Below are 18,212 nucleotides of genomic sequence, written 5' to 3' on the forward strand. Positions count from 1 at the left end.
ACAAAAAATTCTATTGCTTCTCCTCAGTATTTAACTTATTTCCTATTTCAGTTGACTTGGTTACTTATATAACAAGGTTTCAGTGGGACATGGCTAAATATCCAATCAAGCAGTCTCTGAAAAATATTTCTGAAATAATTGCCAAGGTAAGATAAAAGAAATGACACATTGATTTATAGTGGCTTCATTTATTTTGTAAGCATTTAGCTATGGAAATAGTCTAGGTTTTGACAACACAACTTAATTATATGTGATTGACACAAATAGGAGGTACCCTTACTACAACTTTACTAAAAAAAGATGTTGAAAAGTATAGCTTTTATGTGTAGCTTATCCAAGTTGTGTAGTTTACTTATTTATGCAATTAACTTAAATATTGCATCAACAATCTTTTTTTTGTTGTTGAAGATCTTACAGATGTCCCCCTTTTTTCCCCATTGACCCCCTCCTTCCCGCTCCCACCCCACTCCTGCCTTCAGCCTAGTGTCTGTGGATTGGTGCATCAACAATATTTAAATAAGAAAAGAAACTTTAAAATTCTATAATTATTATTTATATAAACTTTAAGGGTACCTGAGGTTACATAGATGGTCACGTAGGAAATTGGATAACTGAGGTCATATAGGAAATTGGAGTCTTCTGAGGATTTATGAGTCACATAGATGGCAATGGTCACTTAAGTATGTTTATGTGCAGTACTGATTTAAACATTAAACTTTATGTGTTCTCTGACACCTTCTGACATTCAGTATTGCTTCTCTCACTAGAGAGATGCTGTGTTCACATACCGCATGATTTTATGTAGTTTCAGGGAGTAACACATCCTGAAGCCCATCCATGAACTTGCTGAGTTAAAAGCTCCTTTTATATTGCAAAGTCCTGGCACTTGAGAGAAAATGTAAAAGTCTTACCTGAATTTATAATAAGGCAAATAGACAAGGACCTATTTGTCTGTCAACATTTTGAAGACCTGGTTAGAGTGAAAAGGATTGTTTCAACTACTTGGGCAGACTTTGCTTGACTTCCAATGACTTCATTTGTATAGTGTGCTCTATAGTTAAATGTAACTGAATAAATTATCAATGATTTTAACTAAAGTCATCATATAATTTAATGAAAATGAATAGTTTGATAATATAAAATGGTGCTCTTACTATGACAGAGCCTTATTTACTTTTGATCTTTATCAAGGATTTAGTGTTCTTCTTCCTGATACTATTACAGATGACGAAACAGGCTCAGAGAAAATGAAGTAACTTACCCAGTTCCATACCACTCATCACGATAGAGCTGAGTTGAAGCTAGTTTTCAAATATTAAATCAGGGTGTCAGGATGGCCGAGTGGTCTAAGGCACCAGACTTAAGGTGCTCAAATGTGAAATCTGCTTTGCGTTTTCTCCCTAAATTATTAGTGGTTTCAGTCATCTTTTTGAAAAATCAGTTTTTGTAACATTTATAAATAAATTCAACTACAATTCATATTACGTTGAGAAAACATTTTGTGTAATGATAATGGAGCTGTGAACAATAAAAATCTAAATTAGTTTCTTTTGGGAATAAATCTTTAAGCTGTGTGAACTAAAGCCTTTTAATTAGTAATCCCTAAACTTGGTGGCCTATGTTCCATTTAGTTTTAAGAAATAATATAGTAAATAATTGAAGTACATGGGGACTAAAACATTATCTTTAGTAGAAAAGATTCATATGAAAATTACCATGGTTATTAAAAATAAGTTTGTTTTTTTTAAATGACCTTTTAAAGTAGAATATTTTTACATCAGAAACTAGTGGTGGTGGTTCTGAAGTTAGTGTTTAAGTACAGCTACTGTAATTGTATTAATAGAGGTAGACTTAGGAAAAACTTGCCTATTTTTTTTTTAAGGGAGTGACTCAGATTGACAATGACCTGAAATCTCGAGCATCTGCATATAATAATCTGAAAGGGAATCTTCAGAATTTGGAACGAAAGAATGCGTAAGCATATCAAGTATTTGTGAATATTAAGAATTAGAGAAGCACTCTAGCATACACTGAATGAGATATTGTTGGGGTTTAGTAAGTTCCAGATGTTTCTACAATCAAAATGGTATTTTCTTCCACTTCATGAATAAAAGTTTATTAATTGAGTCTAGTCAAAACAGTTGTGAGGCTGATTTATTATACTTGTTTCATAAATAATACTTGTGAGTGCTACTTATGAGCTCAATCCTGGTTTATTCTTTTATGCATTTAATGGAAAATGTCTAAAATTATTATTATTTTTTTTTGGTATGTGCCCCTAGCAGGAACCGAACCCGGGACTCTGATCTGCAGGCCGATGCTCCAACCACTGAGCCAAACCGGCCGGTTTGATTCTGGGTCAAGGCACATGCCCAGGTTGTGGGCCTGATCCCCACTGGGGGGCATGCAGGAGGCGGCCAGTCGATGTTCTCTCTCATCAATGTGTCTCTCTCTCTCTCTCCCTCTCACTTCCTCTCTCTAAAATCAATAAAGAAAAAATATTGAAAACAACGATAACAACAAAAAAATAAAAAAATAAAATTAATTGTTTTAAATCAAATCATAGTTTAATTACATAATTTGCTTAAAAGAATTCTGTAGAATCATTTTCTAATGTAATACTCGTTCTTTATTTGTTTTCCAAATTTAGGGTTTTTACACATCAGGTTTTTTTTAAAATCGAACATACTTTTGGTTGATCTCCTTATAGCATGACTACTAAAAGTGTAGCTTTAAGCACTCAACTGTTGAAGTTAAGTGTTTATGTCTCAGTGGAAAAGTTGGTTGATATGTATACTATCAGTGGTGCAAACAAGCAAGACATTTTCATTATGAAAGGTTCAGTACTGGGAGACTAAATGAAGATTGATTGAAAGAGTCGATATTGGGTTAACCAGATTGCCTGGTATCAAATGATACCCAGGGAGAGGGAGGAAAACCAAGGTTGTGCTTAGAGATATAATTTCAGAATTATCATGAAAGAGACTTGAATTGATATCTAATCACTAGTGAGCAACACTTCCCCAGTCAAGATATTATATATGTAATCAAGAGAAGACCCAAGTTACATTAATTAAAGCAAACACAAAGGGAGACACTAGAGGCAGATTTTGATAAATGTTGACATTTGGTTGCAGGGGTGAGAAATAGCTAAATTTTGATGACTTATAAAGTAAAAATTTTAGTAGACTAATGTCTCTCTTGAGATGTCTTTATAGTATATGTGAATTTAATTAGCTTGCTGTTTCTGTACTTGTGTTATGGGAGCACATAATTATCAGCCTAATGATTTTTTTCTTTTTCCTTAGAGGAAGTTTGTTAACTAGAAGTCTAGCAGAAATTGTGAAGAAGGATGACTTTGTTCTTGATTCAGAGTATCTCATCACATTACTGGTTGTAGTTCCCAAGTATGTTTTTTTATTACAAAGATTGTTACCTCTTAAAATACAAGAAAAATGTTTGTATCTGATATTGTAATTTGAAGTTTTTCATAAAACCCACGTATAAAGGAACTGTCGCCTGTCATTCATTCTGTCAACCAGCATATCCATGTGGCACAGACAGTAGAATTTAGTTCATAACTTGAGACATCAATTATAAATTGAGATTTCAAGTAGAATTTAGCAGCTTAATAGAGTTGATTCATTAAAATAAAGTTAAGTAATGTTACATTTTTGATTTAGAAAATAAGTTTCAATTTTTTAGAATACAAAGCTCTTTGTATTTGTTTTTTTGAAAATTTTTTATGATTGGTTAGGATGAGTTAAGCCATATGAGAAGCAAAGGATAGCCCTGGCTGGAGTGACTCTGTTGGAGCGTCCTCCCATGCCCCAGAAGGTCGTGGGTTCGATTCCCGGTTAGGGCACATACCTGGGTTGCAGGTTCAATCCTCAGTCAGAGCTTGTACAGGAGGCAATAGATCTATGTGTCTCTCACATCGATGTTTCTCTCTCTTTCTCTCCCTCTTTCCTTTCCTCTCTTTCTTTTTCTATCTCTCTCTCCCCAGCTTTGTAAACCATTTGGTCTCTGTTATTAACTACTCAACTCTGCCTTGTCAGCTTTGTGGTTTTACTTATTTTTTTGTTAATCCTCACCTGAGGATATTTTTCCATTGATTTTTTTTAGATAAGAGTGGAAGGGAGGGAGGGAGAGAGAGAGAAACATCAATGTGAGTGAGGAACATCAATTGGTTGCCTCCTACATGACCCCAACCAGGGCTGGGATTGAACTTTTGGAAACCAGGTACATGCCCTTGACTGGGAATCAAACCCATGATCCTTCTGTCATGCTGAAGCTCTTAACCGCTGAGCCAAACTGGCCAGAGCTCAACTTTGTGGTTTAAACTGAAAGCAGCCATACACACAATACATACACAAGTGGTTGTGGTTGTGTTTTAGTAAAACTTTATTTATAAAGTAGGCACAGGCTGTGGGCATTGTTTGCTGGATTAGATAACCCTTTGAAATCATTTTTAGATTAGGCCTTCTATGTTAATTAACATTTGATCATCGTTAATCTTAGTAAAATGAAACCTTTGAACACTTAGAAGATTAGAACTGTGTGTGTGTGTGTGTGAGAGAGAGAGGGGGGTAGGGAGAAACACTGTTAATGTTTTCACTTCTGACACACTGGATTCAAACTGAAATGGGAGATTTGGGGACTTTTCAGAGTAGCATCATTGTGTGAAGTCTTTCTTTGCTGTTTTTTTTTTTTTTTTTTTAAATCTGGTTAGGAAACAGAATAGTGGAAAAGGATGCGTTCTGGAAAGGGGAGAGAAAGCACCTCCATTGAATTTACAGTGGCCACAATATTACTTGACTTTTGCTTTCCCCCCTTACTACACAACGTATTATTCTTTGCTTATGATGAACAGCTTAAAATTTAGGGTTTGGCTCCTAAAGTTGTATTTTGTGTTTTAGTTATGTAACTCATCCCTGCTATGCTAGAACACTGTTTATTTATAATACATTTCTGTGTATCTGTGTTTTTATAAGACATAGGAAAAATGACCCTTGCCCAGATAAAAGATTTGTCTCATTCAACCTTTATTTAAAATTTTTGTTTAAACCAGAAGTTTTCATTGTTTTCTATACACGGTAATTGAAACATAGGATCTAGGTACCTTAAATAATGAAATATTTTCTATCCTGGCTTATAAATGCTACAATTCTTTATTTTAAATTACAAATGTAATAGTCACTTCCCCCACCCTAACAGCCAGTGTTCTTTAGAGAAGGGTGTTGCACAATGTTCTGTGGCAGCATGGCTTACCGTCACTTTATTTACTCAACACTTCCTGGTACTCTGTGCTTTCAGTGAATATAGTTTTATCCAGCCTTTCATAATGGAGCTGAAAAGAAATTTGGCATGGCTTTTTTCTTTCTTTTTTAAAATGAGGTAATATACTTCATCCCTAAAGTTTGAAAGTAATTTAGAATCTACACTTCACCTTACTTACTACTTTTCCAAACTTAGTTCTAGGTTGTGTCTACTTTGCAATAGTTACTGGACGTAACGTAGTTCCCACTTCACTCAAAAAGTGTATTGAAATTCTTTCTCAGTAGGAAACCTGAATATTTTTGTTAAATAGATTTAACGTAGCCAAATAGATACTGTAGCCAAATTTCCTGTTTGTCTCATCACTTTTCTCTTTTTGAGTATGGTAGGAGGTAGGACTTGTTTTTATATTCCCGTGCTTATTGTGCCTTTTCTGCAGGTTAAACCACAATGACTGGATTAAGCAGTATGAAACCCTAGCTGAAATGGTAGTTCCAAGGTCTAGCAAGTAAGTAGTCTTTGTAAAACCCATTTCTTTCCTAGAATTCCTTTCATAGTTTGGATGTTGGGTTAGGAAATATCTTGGCTACCTTTCCTTTGTGGTAAATTTATAGTTTTAGAATTATCTTTTTCACCTTATAAATGAGTTATATTAACTCTGGCTATCATAGTTTTAGGCCTGGAAGGGACTTGCATAGTCTGATTGACCCACTCATGTTTATAGATGTAGAAGTTTGAGGCCACAGAAGTGAGGTTGTTTACCCAGAGTCACACATCTATCATTGCAGGGCTGGAACTAGAACCCGGGTCACTGGTGTATGGCACTTTTTCTGCTGCACTGTGCTACCTTCTGAAAATTCTTCATTTAATATTATTGTGTACCTGTGAGGTACCTATAATTCCTCATTTACCTTGTACCAAAACACTGCTAGAGTACTGTGTTGATCTCCAAATATTCACCATCACTTTCCAGTGAGCATAGATTCTACCTAATTTATACTATCCTTAAAAAAAAAAAAAAGAACTTCCTGCCAGTGTGGCTCAGTGGTTTGAGTGTCATCCCATAGACTGAGAGGTCCCAGTTTGATACCCGATCAGGGCACATGTCTGGGTTGCGGCTCAATTCCCAGTTAAGGGGTGTGAAGGAGGCAGCTGATTGATGTTTCTTTCTCACATTGACGTTTCTATCTCTGTCTTCCTTCTTCTTTCTCTAAAAAAATCAATACAAACATATTTTAAAAGAATGCTTGCCCTGGCTGGTGTGGCTCAGCGGTAGAGCGTTGGCCTGTGGACCCATGAGTCGTGGGTTAGATTCCGGCCAAGGGCACGTACCCTGGCCCTGGTCTGAGTCATGCGGGAGGCAACCAGTCGATGTGTCCCTCTCATGTCGATGTTTCTCTCTCCCCTTTCTCTCCCTCTCTTTCTCCCACTCTATCTGAAAATAAATAGAAAAATATCCTTGGGTGAAGATTACAGAATAATAATAAATAAAATAATGCTTTCAGAAACTTTATTATATACTTTTTAATTTATGGAATAACATACATTGTCTAATTTAATATTTATAACAATTCTGTGAAGTAGTTTGGGCAGTTATTTTTGTAGATGAGGAAGTCAAAATGCAGAAGACTTAAATAGTTGCCTAACGCATACATCTGTACAAGTCAGTGTCCAGTGGCAAAGTTAGGATTAGCACCCAAGCCTTTTAATTCCAGGTCCTGGCCCTGGCCGGTTTGGCTCAGCGGTTAGAGCGTCGGCCTGCGGTCTGGAGAGACCCGGGTTCGGTTCCCGCTAAGGGCATGTACCTCGGTTGCAGTTTGTCCCCGGCCCTGGTCGGTTGTGCGGGTGGCAGCCACTCGATGTGTCCCTTTCACATCGATGTTTCTCTCTCTCTCTCTCTCCCTCCTGTTCTATCTGAACAAAGAATGAAAAAGTGTCCTCGGGTGAGGATAAAAAAATAAATAAATAAATAATTCCAGGTCCTGTACTCTTTGACACTATACCATGTTATTTTTTCCTGCATTCGGCTCTTCTACACAAGATGTTCTTTGGGAAAATACTAAATGCATTGTATTTGCACTCTCAGTGGTTCTTTTGTATGTACACGCCTCAGGAGACGGCAGTGTAGTGAAAGAAAAGTGTGGGCGATAGTAAGGAAGTGGTATTAGTAAGGCCAGGCCCATGAAATATTTTCTTTTCCAGTTTCATTGTGTCATGTGGGAGGTAGCTTAGTATAATGGAAAGAGTCCTGGACCCAGGGATCTGAGTTCTATTGCTGGTTCTGCTACCAACTTGCTGTGTGACCTGGGGTAAGTCTTTTAACTTCTCTGGGCCTCATTTTCTTTGTCTGTAAAATGAGTATAGCACCTTCCTTGTACATGTTATGAGGTTATGTTAAGGCTTGATAAGATTTACAAAATATAAAGTAATATGATTATCACTGTAATTTCATAAATACTGTACTGACTTTTTTTGAGACCTAAACCACAAACCTGTGCTCATCAAGAATTTTTGCTGGGGGTGGAGGTGGGGGAGGCGGGCTATCTCTTTAACTCACCCAGCCCTTCACATGGTAAACTGAAGACTAGCATTGTGTCTTGATACCAGTTTTCCACCGAAGCTCTTTATCCTGACAAATACCACCTCTTGTACTTTTGTGCTCCATAGGGCATTAAAGCCATAGGGGTTGACTTTGTCTGGGAGGCAGGGGAAGGAAGAGAGTAAGGACCCTGTGCACACATTATGTCCTCTCAATTTGTACATATGCCAGGCCTCAGTTCCAGGGGAGTGGTCTGTAGGCTAGTTAAGTAGGCCCAGATTTACTCTAAAAGAAAGACTTTAAAATATTACTCTAGAGATGTACATTTTTTGAAAATCACGTTAGTAGTTTCAAGGAAAAAATGTCAGGCAATAACAGTTTAGTGCAGGCAATACCTGTCTTCTGAATGACCTGTACGTGCTCACTGACCACCTGAGAGTTCCCAGCCCTTCTTCACTCAGTGAAAACATCTGTTTCTCAGTTCAGAAGGCATTTGGAATCACCGACTTGAAAACTTACTGTTTAAATTTAGTCATGAGCAAAGCAGCCAGCAGCCTGCAGCAGATGGTTAGTTCCTGTGGGGCAGACAGGCTTTAGTTGGTTAGTCTGGAATTTTGTCCAAAGATTTCTCTGGCTTGGTGCTGGATTTAAAAAAAAAAAAAGAACTGAAATGTAATAACTAACATTTATTTATTTATTTATTATTATATTTTTGGTATGTGCCCAGAACGCAGGACTCTCCGGTCCTCAGGCTGATGCTCCAACCGCTGAGCCAAACCGGCCAGGGCATAACTAACATTTTTGAGTAATTATTATGTACTGGTCATTGTTCTAAGTGCTTTCTTTTGAACTCAGTTCTAAGTAATAATACTTGTTGCTTTTGGGCATGATACTTGAGTGACAGTCTTGGGAGGAGTGAAGATGAAAGTGGAATTCTGAGGTAGAAGAGTAGATTGAAAAATACCATCTCAAACCTAAAAGATGCATGAAATCTAGCTATTTGCAAAATATTCCACCTAAAGTCTTAAACTACTGAATAGTTCGAAATACTGCCATTATTTGTTATGTGCAGGGATGGGTTTATAAATGCCATGTCAGTATGACAGCCAAAGAAGTGGAGGCTGGGCTGCTGCTGCTTTTTGATTGAAAAACTGTTTATAAAGAGGTGCTTCTTGTTTGTACCTTCAGAATTACCACTTTCCTTTTTGTCTGTCTACTTTTGCTTGTTAAGATAATTTGACTGGGTCAGATCACTGGTTCACTTCTGCCTTTCTCTCACTGATGCTGCGTAGAGATTTGAGTTCAAGGAGCTAGAGCTCCAAATGAGGCATAGGAGCCTAGCGAGAAAGGGCTAGGAAAAAAAACATCAGCCACTGTGCAGAGGAAACACCAATCAGAAAGAATATTTGCACCCCTATGTTTCGGAACAGAGGTTGCAAAAATCACTTTTATGAAGAAAATCAGGGACGGTGTCTTGACAATGAAGCAGGTGGGTTGACTGGGGAGCAGTGAAGATGGTAGATCTTTTCTGTGATGTCCATGAGAGCTGTAACTGGGTAGAAACGCTGACCTCACTGGGATCTTCTAAAGTCTAACATGGAGCCCTGAGATGCATAAGAGTGTGTTTTTTCAGCGGTTATTTCGGCAGTTGTGTTAGTTACTTTTTGATCTAGGGTGTGATGGGAGAAAAGGAAAGTCTGAGGTAGGAGGTTCTGGCAGTGCAGAGAGGGTGGGCCAGGCCTCCAGGGAGTTGGGCTGGGCTGAAGAGAAAATTAGGTTTCCAGAAGAGAACAGGCTACTTAGCAAGGACTCCAGGAGACTGTGGAAACAAACTAGCTGCTGGACAGTTGCCTTGGCCAGCCTGGCACTGATGTAGATTGAAAAGAATGGTTCTTTGAGTTTGGATGCTCTACTTGAGTTAATGTTTAACATTATTGGTTAGGAAGCAGTAAATGTAATACAGGGCTATGATGGTAAACAAAAACATCACAAGCACTCAATGTCTTCAGTGTTTGAGGTAATAGAGGTAAATAGCATTGAGATGGTTTGGGAAGGGCTACAATATCCTACTCGTCCTCCTCCTCCACTGTTTCTGAATTCTGTCTTCAATATGAAAGAGCAAATAAACACAATTTTAATCAGACTTTGTTTTTTTTCCATAGTGTTCTCTCGGAGGACCAAGATAGTTACCTTTGTAATGTCACCTTGTTTAGGAAGGCAGTTGATGACTTCAGACACAAAGCGAGGGAAAACAAGTAAGATTATTCTTATTCTTATTATTTTCACTTGTTAAATCACCTATACACAATGTGGACAATTTTGTTTTCCCCCCCCAAAATATAGATTCATTGTTCGTGACTTCCAATATAATGAAGAGGAGATGAAAGCAGATAAAGAAGAAATGAACAGGCTTTCTACTGACAAGAAAAAGCAATTTGTATGTGTTCTTTTTTTTTTTTATCACCCGAGGACATTTTTCCATTTTTTTTTTTTGTTCAGGTAGAGTGGGAGGGAGAGAGAGGAACAGAGAGAGAGAGAGAGAAACATCGATGTGAAAGGAACACATCGAGTGGCTGCCACCCGCACAACCGACCAGGGCCGGGGACAAACTGCAACCGAGGTAAATGCCCTTAGCGGGAACCGAACCCGGGTCTCTCAGGACCACAGGCCGACGCTCTAACCGCTGAGCCAAACCGGCCAGGGCTGTATGTGTTCTTAATATTTAGTATCAGCAATGTTAAACAGAAGAAGGACTGATGTTACTTTTATTTGATTTAAAAGAAAGCAAAATTCCAGTTTTAATTATTTCTTTAATTAAATAATCAGAATAGCCCTGGCCGGTTTGGCTCAGTGGTTAGCGTGTCAGCCCACAGACCAAAGAGTTACGGGTTTGATTCTAGTCAAGGGCACATACCTTGGTTGCGGTTCGGTCCCTGGCCTTGGTTGGGTTCATTCGGGAGGCATCCAATCTACGTAGCTCTCTTGGTTGATATTTTTCTCTCTCTTTCCCTTTCTCCCTCTCCCTCCCTGTTCCCCTCCCTCCCTCTCTGTCTGAAGATGAATGGGGGAAAAATATCCTCAGGTGAGGATTTAAAAAGAAATAATCAGAATAAATGTTCTCTAAACAAGCTTAGATTTGCGAGTAGTTATCTTAAAATACATGTTTAAAATTAATTTACTCCATCTAAATCCATATCAGAAATTGAGTTTAACTGCAGTGTTTTGGTTCAAGCCTCTATAGTGGAAGGGTAAGTTATTTAAGTAGTAGCTTTTTCTTTCCAGTAAGAATTTTCATTTTCTTGAGGCAAATCTTTTTTTTGGGGGGTACGTGCCCCTAGCAGGAACCAAACCTGGTCCACAGGCTAACACTCCAACTGCTGAGCCAAACCAGCCATGGCGAGGCAAATCTTTTTAATGCCGCAATGTTTTGCTGAAGCAATTTGTATTTATTTAATTTTTAATTTTTTCTTTTTATTCTCACCTGAGGACATATTTGCATTTATCTCCAGATAGAGTGAGAGGGAGGAAGAGGGAGAGAGGGAGGAAGAGAGAGAAACATCGATGTGAGAGAGAGACATCAACTGGTTGCCACCCACACGACCCCAACGGCTGGGGACAACTGCAACGGAGGTACACGCCCTTAGTGGTTACCGAACACAGGACTCTCTGGTCTGTAGGCTGACACTTTAACCGCTGAGCCAAACTGGCCAGGGCTGAAGCAATTTGTATTTAAACCACTGGAGAATTATTATGTTCTAGGCAAAATGAGGAATAGGAATGGATTTGGTGTCCACTTTCTTGCCATCTTCTAATATAGGATTACTATGAAGACCAAAAGATTGTATAGAAGGGGGAGATGTGACTAGTGAAAAGGTGTTTCTCTCGCAATGAAAGAAAATAAAGACAAATTTCACTTAAAATTATTTCTAAGTACTTTAGAAACCATACCATCTTAGTTGGGAGAAAACTAACCCTAACCAAGTAATATCTAATAAAGCCAATTGGTTCATCTAATTCCTAATTGCCATTTTCTAAACCAAATTTGTGCTAATTTTTTTCCCTTTTATAGGGACCACTTGTGCGGTGGCTGAAAGTGAATTTCAGTGAAGCATTTATTGCGTGGATTCATGTGAAAGCATTGAGGGTTTTTGTTGAGTCTGTTTTAAGGTAAAGAAAGTTAATTGAGAAACTTGAATCTGAAGAGCTCATAGATACCTCTATATTAGACCTCTTTATTATAACACACAGTCCAGTAATGGGAAATTGTCTTGTAGAAACCAAAGGGTTAATCGTGAGGAGAGATTATCAGTATCACACAACTTATTATGTGCATATTAATTCTGTTCCTTAACACCAGGGTTAGAAAAAGAGATTCATGCTGGTATGCTCTCTGATTCTTTTCTTAGGTATTTATTCAGATAGAGTGAGAGGGAGGAAGAGGGAGAGAGGGAGGAAGAGAAGAAACATCGATGTGAGAGAGAGACAGCAACTGGTTGCCACCCACATGACCCCAACGGCTGGGGACAACTGCAAAAGTAAATTATATAGTATTAGCCAATGTTTGTTTAAAACAAAGATCTTTCAGATATTTACATGTAGTACACAGTGTACTAATGACTTATTTGAAATCATTGTTTCATTTAACCTAAAATATTTAATATTTTGACATACTTAAAATCTAAATCATCTTGTGATCCTCTGTACATGTTACTTACATTAGAAATTGTTGAAGACTTACCTGCAGCTATGCTATTTTTAAGTTACTTTGAATTTTCAAAGTAGATGTGGATAATCTCATGTTGTTTATCCTGAAAGTATTTACTGAGTTTACTTGTTATCACTATTTTATTCATAGACTCCCTTAAAAATTGAAGAGTAATTAAAGTAATTCCTAGTAGACAATTGACTCTCATTTTAAAGAAAAATACCTAGTGGACAATAAGGACCAGAGAAGGTTTGAGTTTCTATGTATATTAGTTAAGCTTGTTATGGTGGTCATTAAAATGAGGTACCATCTTCTCATTAACTATGATTAAAGAAGAGACTGAGAATATTTGCTTTAAAAATAAAGTCTATGTGTTTGCTTGTGTTACATACTATGTTTTTGCTTTCTTATAAGGTATGGCTTGCCAGTGAACTTCCAGGCAATGCTACTTCAGCCCAGTAAGAAAACAATGAAGAAACTAAGAGAAGTATTATATGAATTGTATAAACATCTAGACAGCAGTGCTGCAGCTATTATTGATGTAAGTACTTATTAGATAGCCTTGCAGAATAGGAAATGGCATGAATTTCAGAAAAAATTATTGGAAAAGATAGGCAGAAAAGGGATTGTGAATATTGGGATGCCCGTTTTTTAAATTATTATATTGAGATTCTCAATTAGCTTGTTAGATAAACATAGCAAGTAATTTACCTACTTTATGTTGTTTCATGCTAGTTACAGCTGGGATTTGTAAAAGACAATCATTGTCTTGCTGTAAATCAGATGTTCATAGTTGCAGAAATACAGAGCCAATCATTGATACTGGTTGTTTACGGAAATTATAAATTGCAGAGAAGAAAATAAGTAGTTACTTTAACTTTATTTGGTAGAAGTAATGAATGAGTAGATGAGCATTGTAAAGCAAATTGTTTTTCTAAAATGGTATGTGTTTATATCTTCTTTAAACAAAACATAAACAATATTTTGTTTGTGTGGGTTTTTTTGGTCATTTCTTTGTTTAAGATTATAGTGGGCTTTTATTTTATATTTTTGATTTCAGATATCTTGATTTTTTTCCTTTTTAGGGTGGTATATCTCACAGGTGTACTAGTTAGAACCCATGAAAAATTAGGTTTTTTTGATAGAAGAAAATGCAAGAAATGACTTGCATTTCATGGAATTGTCGATAAAATATCAGATCTAAATATTTGCTACATAATTTCCTACCAGTAAATTCTTATAATGTGCATATATAATATATGATATCTCTAAAGCCTTTCCTTTTTTTTTTTTTAATCACCCAAGAACATTTTTCCATTTTTTGTTCAGATAGAGTGGGAGGGAGAGAGAGAGAGGGAGAGAGAAACATCAACGTGAAAGGGACACATCGAGTGCTTCCACTCGCATGACCCAACCAGGGCTGGGGACAAACTGCAACCGAGGTACGTGCCCTTAGTGGGAACCGAACCGAGGTGTCTCTGGACCGCAGGCCAATGGTCTAACTGCTGGGCCAAACCGGCCAGGGCTGTATCTGGTTTGTTTTTTTCCAGTATTTTATAAGCCTTGTGTCCCATGAACTCAATACCTCAAGCCTGAGATTAAAAAATAATTTTTTATAGGATACATGAAAAGGGATGGTAGGGTCATGGTAAACACATGCAGGCTTTGGAGTCAGAACACACTTGAAGCGGGACTTACTACTCACTGTAGTACTCTGTGTTTGCTCGGGCAAGTCAACCTTTCAGAGATTGTTTCCTCATTTACAAAATGGAGATAATTTCTACCTCAGATTAAATTAGTATAAATGCATAAACTTGGTCCAGAGTAGGTGTTTAATAGAAGGTAAATGGTAATACTTTATTTCTTTGTTTGCTTTCTGTAAGTACAAAACTGAATAATTTGTCTGATTTTCATAGGCACCTATGGATATTCCAGGCTTAAACCTGAGTCAGCAGGAATACTACCCTTATGTGTACTACAAGATAGATTGCAACTTGCTGGAATTCAAGTAAACATGAGCTCCTCCCAGACAATCCTGTCCTTGTGTTGGTGTATGCTAACAGAAATAGTTTGAAGTATGACAGTACTTTTAACTCTCTTACCCTTTGCTTGCTTCTGACCCCTTTTCCTCCTAGGTGAATTCTCCCATCATGGTCCATTTCTGAACATTTTCTTTTCAAAGGAAAATGTATGTCTTGTTTCTTTTTATTGATCAGGTCTGTAAATGTATACTGAAAAAATCAGAGTCTATTTATAAACAGAATAGTTTATTTAAAGAGGTCTTTCCTCATTGATGTTGTGATATGCGTAATTCCATTTGTTACTATTGTGCTAAGCCTTGTTTACAAGGGAATGGTGTAAACATTTATACCATTTTGTTCACTGTATTTAGTAGACATAACTGTTTAATAGTTACTGAATCATGATGTAAAGAAATGTGACAATATTCAGATATGTGCTTTCTGAATGTTTCAAATTATAATCTATGAACTTTGTTGACACCCACAGGAGAGAATAAAATGACCTGTGCAAAGGTGTATTGTGGTGTATGTAACTTCAGAAGATTACAGTTCAGCTTGAGAGTTTAATAAATGGTACCATAGCTAACTTGCTATGCCACTTTCAGGATTTTGTTATATACTAGGTGTGACCATTTGTTTCTGACATATGTCATGATTTAAATGTGTCAAATTTGGATCAGAGCACAAATTTGAAGATTGTTTTTCCATATATGAGTGTTTACATTTGGACACTAGACTCATAGTTCTCAAATAATTAGGAGGCAAGGCCAATTTTGAATAAAGAATAGCAGAACTATGCAGCTTTAGTCATTTGTTTTGTCTGAGTATTTTACACATTTTAAAGATCTATAATTATCAAAGCCCTTATTTTGACATTTATGACGTAGTCTGAAAGTAGAAGTGTTGCCAGCCTTTAAATTCTCCAAGGAATGGCTTAGTCGAGCACCCTTAGAGCTTTTGAACAAGGGTCGTGGCTGTGCTGCCCTTCCTGCGCCCTCACTGCCTTGTAAGTGGGAGCAAGAAGTACACATTTTATTTTAAGGGCACTTATATTCTATTTTCTCTAGAAAGTTGGTCTCCAAAATTTTTTTTTATTTCAAAAGTAATTGTCAATGTCAAACAACATAGACTTCTAGAAGTAAAACCTGAGACGTGATGGCTGCTCCCTCCACGGCCCCCCTCTTCACTCCCCAGCCCAATTGCTTCTTTCCAAGGAAGTTAATTTATTCTTCCAGGCCTTTTTCTGTACCTCCATAGCACGTGTCTCTCTCTCTCTCACACACACACAGAGTTTAGTTTTAAATAAAAATAAGATCATACTGCACATATTCTGTCACCGCTTTGCTTACCCAAGACATTCTTACATGTCATCGTATCTAAAGCTACCTTACTCTTTTAACCAGGTACATGGTTTTCCACCATGTGTTTGTGCCATAATACAGCTGACTGGATGGGTATTCAAATTGTTTCAGTTTTTGCTCTTAAAACACTGCTTTAATAGACATTCTTGCACAGATATCTTTGTTTTCTTATATTAGTATTTCTGTGAGAGAGATCCTGAAGTGGGATTAGAAGGTCACAGGGTGTGTATGTTTATAATTGTGACACATAACTGCCAAGTTATCTATTAATATTAATTCAAGAAACGTTTGGAATGCAGATTTTATTTTCAGCTTTCCTTTGGATAAGAGGAAGCTGAGAAGTTTTGGTTTTGATACCAGAAAATGCTAGTCTCTCTGTCTTTTGCAAGTGTTCTTTGAGTCTTAGTGTCTGTAAAAGGGGTATAATCTCTATTACGGGTAATGTATTTTGCTGATTAAAGTAAAAGATTTGTAGGCCTATGCAGTGATTTGAAGGGTTGATTTAGACTTCAATACTGTTCTGATGTAAGTAGGTAGGAATGGTGTCGAGTTTAAAATCCCAGTGTATGTTTGGAACTGTGAGATTTCCACTATGATTTTTCTCAGGGATGCAGTACAGCAGAGGCTGAGCGTGTAGCTCCGGAGCTAGACCCCAGCTCTGAATAGCTCTGTGATCTCCACACTCAGTCTCTCCTTCCTGGACTAGGGACTCAGGGTTGTTGTGCTGAGTAAACAAGTTCCCCTGTGCACATAAAGAACTTAGAAAGATGCCTGGTAAGTGCTGGAAACATGTACTTAACAATCCTAGGGGAGTGCTGGTCGCTCCTCTTTCACTTGTCTGTGATCTGGAATTTCATGGCATGTCATTATGGAGTCTGAAGGCTAGAAAGAAGTAATTGTGGGGGGCAGGCAGGAGGAATAACAGTTTGTTTCTGTAACATAACATTAAAGCAGTTTGAGTGTCTCTGAGCTTCAGTTGTGCTGGTTTATTTATATTGTTAATGGCAGCTACCATTCTTGGGAAGGGCCTATTCCCATTGCTTGCCTTGCTTTGTGTGACGAATCTACTGGTTCTCCTCGAGGACCAGTAGAAACTACTGGTTCACCATTCAGCTGGTGCCCACACCTGTCACCTCATCTCTTCCCTTGTTGTTCATGTAGAGCAGTGGTTCTCAATCATCTAATGCCGCGACCCTTTAATACAGTTCCTCATGTTGTGGTGACCTCCGACCATAAAATTATTTTTGTTGCTACTTCATAACTGTGATTTTGCTACTGTTATGAATCGCCATTAGAAATAATGTTTTCTGATGGTCTTAGGTGACCCCTGTGAAAGGGTCGTTCGACCCCCAAAGGGGTCACGACCCACAGGTTGAGAACCACTGATGTAGAGGCGTAGGGTCAAAGAAGTTAATTGATTTCTGTGTTAAACTCACAAATTTTGAGTCAGGATCAGAATATGAACCTATGAGTTTTGAATGCTGAGATCTTCCCTTCATACCATGCCTCCTGCCTTCCACTAGGTACTTACTATATGAGTGAGCCAAATGCATTCCTTAACCAGAGCCCAAGTTAGACAGTGATACAGAAAAGACATTAGGTGTAGACATTAAATTATTGTGTTGGTGTTTGGCAGGAACCTAGGAACCCAGAACATTTTGTCACTGATTGGTGATGAATGATGTGTCTAGGTGTTGCATACTAATTTCCGTAGCCTAACATACTCAACCTAGATTTCCCTACCTCTGACAGTACCTTCTGGAGTTGCTCTTAAGCAGATGCAGTGGTCTGGGTGGAACATGATCCATATGGCATTTTTTGTTTTTTCCATCTAAAATTTTCCTGTTTTATTTATTTATTTTATTTTTTAATTTTATTTTTGTTACAGATATTTCTCCTTTTTTACCCCATTGACACCATCCTCCCCATTCCCCCCACCCCGTACCTGACTTTGTTGTCCATGTTCATTGGTTATGCATACATGCATATAAGTTCTGTGGTTTTTCTCTTCCCACCCCCTACCACCCCCTCTTCTGAGGCTTGTCAGTCTGTACCCTACTTCTGTGTTTCTGGGTCTGCCCTATTCCTCAGACTGTTACCTTCATTATATTCCACATATAAGTGAGATCATGTGGTATTTGTCTTTTTCTGCTTGGCTTGTTTCCCGTAGGATAATACTCTCCAGGTCCCTCCATGTTGTCTCAAAGGATAAGAGATCTTTCTTTCTTACAGCTGCATAGTACTCCATTGTGTATATGTACAACTGCTTTTTTATCCATTCATCTACTGATGGACACTTGGGCTGTTTC

General features: G+C 37.7%; 1 protein-coding gene across 2 annotated transcripts in view; it reads left to right on the plus strand.

Moving 5' to 3' along the window:
• Positions 1-15,340, plus strand: part of ATP6V1C1 (ATPase H+ transporting V1 subunit C1) — a 40,435-nt gene extending 25,095 nt beyond the window's left edge. Inside the window, exons 5-13 of one of the 2 annotated variants that reach the window (XM_036263923.1) lie at positions 52-146; positions 1,883-1,974; positions 3,309-3,407; positions 5,717-5,785; positions 9,979-10,071; positions 10,160-10,253; positions 11,886-11,983; positions 12,936-13,062; positions 14,438-15,340. In XM_036263923.1, coding sequence (XP_036119816.1) covers positions 52-146; positions 1,883-1,974; positions 3,309-3,407; positions 5,717-5,785; positions 9,979-10,071; positions 10,160-10,253; positions 11,886-11,983; positions 12,936-13,062; positions 14,438-14,533 — 863 coding nt within the window. In that variant the 3' untranslated portion in view covers positions 14,534-15,340. The remainder of the gene's footprint in view (positions 1-51; positions 147-1,882; positions 1,975-3,308; positions 3,408-5,716; positions 5,786-9,978; positions 10,072-10,159; positions 10,254-11,885; positions 11,984-12,935; positions 13,063-14,437) is intronic. The other variant, XM_036263924.1, reaches the window with a different exon arrangement.
• The last annotated feature ends 2,872 nt before the right edge of the window (positions 15,341-18,212 follow it).

Source organism: Molossus molossus, unplaced genomic scaffold (assembly GCF_014108415.1).
Source record: "Molossus molossus isolate mMolMol1 unplaced genomic scaffold, mMolMol1.p scaffold_m16_p_16, whole genome shotgun sequence".
In the NCBI taxonomy this organism is placed as follows: Eukaryota; Metazoa; Chordata; class Mammalia; order Chiroptera; family Molossidae; genus Molossus; species Molossus molossus.